Source organism: Belonocnema kinseyi, chromosome 8 (assembly GCF_010883055.1).
Source record: "Belonocnema kinseyi isolate 2016_QV_RU_SX_M_011 chromosome 8, B_treatae_v1, whole genome shotgun sequence".
Lineage (NCBI taxonomy): Eukaryota > Metazoa > Arthropoda > Insecta > Hymenoptera > Cynipidae > Belonocnema > Belonocnema kinseyi.
This window is the reverse complement of record NC_046664.1, coordinates 59696618-59698901: the sequence shown is the minus strand read 5'-3', so window position 1 is coordinate 59698901 and position 2284 is coordinate 59696618. Positions and strand designations below refer to the sequence as shown.

Genomic DNA, 2284 nt, shown 5'->3' with positions numbered 1-2284 from the left:
ACTATTCCATTTTGGTTCGGAAATTGATGTTTTGTTCAAAATTCACCATTTTGATTGAAAATTAAACTATTTTGTTAAAAATTCTTTTTTTTTGTTCTTGAAAATTAATTTTTTCTTATCTCAAAATTCAAGTATTCCATTTTGGTTCGGAAACTGATGTTTTGTTCAAAATTCACCATTTTGATTGAAAATTAAACTATTTTGTTAAAAATTCGTTTTTTTTTGTTGAAAATTAATTTTTTCTTATCTCAAAATTCAACTATTCCATTTTGGTTCGGAAACTGATGTTTTGTTCAAAATTCATCATTTTGATTGAAAATTAAACTATTTTGTTAAAAATTCGTTTTTTTGTGTTGAAAATTAATTTTTTCTTATCTGAAAATTTTACTACATTAGTTAGAGATTTCTAATTTTAGTTGAAAATTCATCATTGTGATTGAAAATTAAAGTATTTTGTTAAAAATTCGTTTTTTTTTTTGTCAGCTCAAAATTCAACTATTGTTTCTTACTTTAATTGAAAATTCATCACCGTTTTGAACATTGAACTATTTTGTTAAAAAGTCGTTTTTGTTTTGTTGAAATTAAATTTTTTATTGAAAATATTATTCTTAGTGCAAAATTTCACTTATTCGTGAAAAATGTTTAAAAATATTTAAAATGTTGAAAAATAGTATTTTTGGTAGAAAATTTAACATCTGGTTTAAAAATTTATCTTTTTGATTTAAAATTAGCTATTGTTACTGAGAATTTAACTATTTTATTTTAGTTTGAAAACTGATTTTTTTAATAATTAAAAACTATTTGGTTGAAAATTGATATTTTTTAGTCGAAATTCAGCTATTTGCTACCGGAATTAATTTGATTTCTAATTTTATTTGAAAATTCATCATTTTTATTGAAAATTAAACTATTTTGTTAAAAATTCGTTTTTGGTCATTGAAAATTAATTTTTTCTTGTCTGAAAATTTTACTCTTCCATTTTTTATCGAAAATTGATGTTTTAGTTCAAAATTAATCATTTTGATTAAAAATTAAACTATTTGATTAAAAATTCGTTTTTTTCTTTGTTGAAAATTAATTTTTTCTTGTCTGAAAATTTAACTATTCCATTTTTGATCGAAAATTGATGTTCTAGTTCAAAATTCATCACTTCGATTGAAAATGCAACTATATTAGTTAAAGATTTCTAATTTTATTTGAAAATTCATCATTTATATTAATATTAATTTATATAATTATTTTATTAAAAATTCGTTTTTCTTCAAATTAATTTTTTCTATCTGAAAATTTTACTATTCCATTTTTGATCTAAAATTGATGTTTTAGTTCAAAATTCAAATATTGTTTCTCATTTTAGTTGAAAATTCATCAATGATTGAACATTGGATTTTGTTGAAATGAAATTTTTTTGTTGAAAATATTCTTTTCAGTGCAAAATTCAACTATTTTGTTAAAAATACTTTAAAAAATGTTTAAAATATGCTTTCATTTGCAGCTCAGTTTTTATTGCCTCAAATGGAAAAAATGTTGGCTTCGTTGTTTGATTTTTTAAATTTCATTGACCGTGACAAATGTCTGCGAACCGGAAAAGACCGAGAAATGACCGGGAATTTATTTCTTCGATTAAAGCGGCCACCCTGATAAGTAAATAAATAATGAATAAAAAATGTAAAAACTTTTTTCAGCGAATGCACAAGATCAGGATTCTGTAATTTCATGCACTTGAAGCCAATCTCACGCGAATTGAGGCGTTATCTCTACAGTAGAAAGAAGGGCGCGAAATGCGGAGTAGGGGGCGGAAGATCGTCAAGATCTCGTTCACGGTCTCGTGCTCGAATGAACGAGCAAAAAAAGAAAAGGTCTCGTTCTCGAGACAGGAGGTCAAGGTCCAAGGAACGAAGAAACAAGGGTGGAGGCGGCAGGGAAGACAAAGGACGTGATGGTCGATCAGGCCGGTATTAAAATGCCCTTCTCCTCTGATTAAGTCACTCTAATTTTTAATTTTTAATTTTTCCAAGAGCAGAACAAAGCAGAGGTATTATTATGTAGTATCTTAATGTTGCGTGTGCAAGTTGCTCTCAAGCAATTTACCATATATATATATTAAAAAAAAAAACTGTTTACCGAAAGTCGAATTTCGGGCCGAATTTTAATCGAGATTACGATTTTATTTGTATAGGCAACCAGTTTATTTAATTGACTTTTTGAATCGGATTTTATTTTAATAAGTAACTTAAATTGACTGTTTTTTCTAGAAATGATTGAGTAAATAAAGTAATGATCG

The 2284-nt window shown here is 25.7% G+C and overlaps 1 protein-coding gene across 1 annotated transcript in view; it reads left to right on the top strand.

The window, feature by feature from the left end:
• Positions 1-2284, top strand: part of LOC117178846 (splicing factor U2af 38 kDa subunit-like) — a 17752-nt gene extending 15468 nt beyond the window's left edge. Inside the window, exon 5 of the mRNA XM_033370351.1 lies at positions 1686-2284. Within this exon, the coding sequence (XP_033226242.1) occupies positions 1686-1962 (277 nt within the window). The 3' untranslated portion in view covers positions 1963-2284. The remainder of the gene's footprint in view (positions 1-1685) is intronic.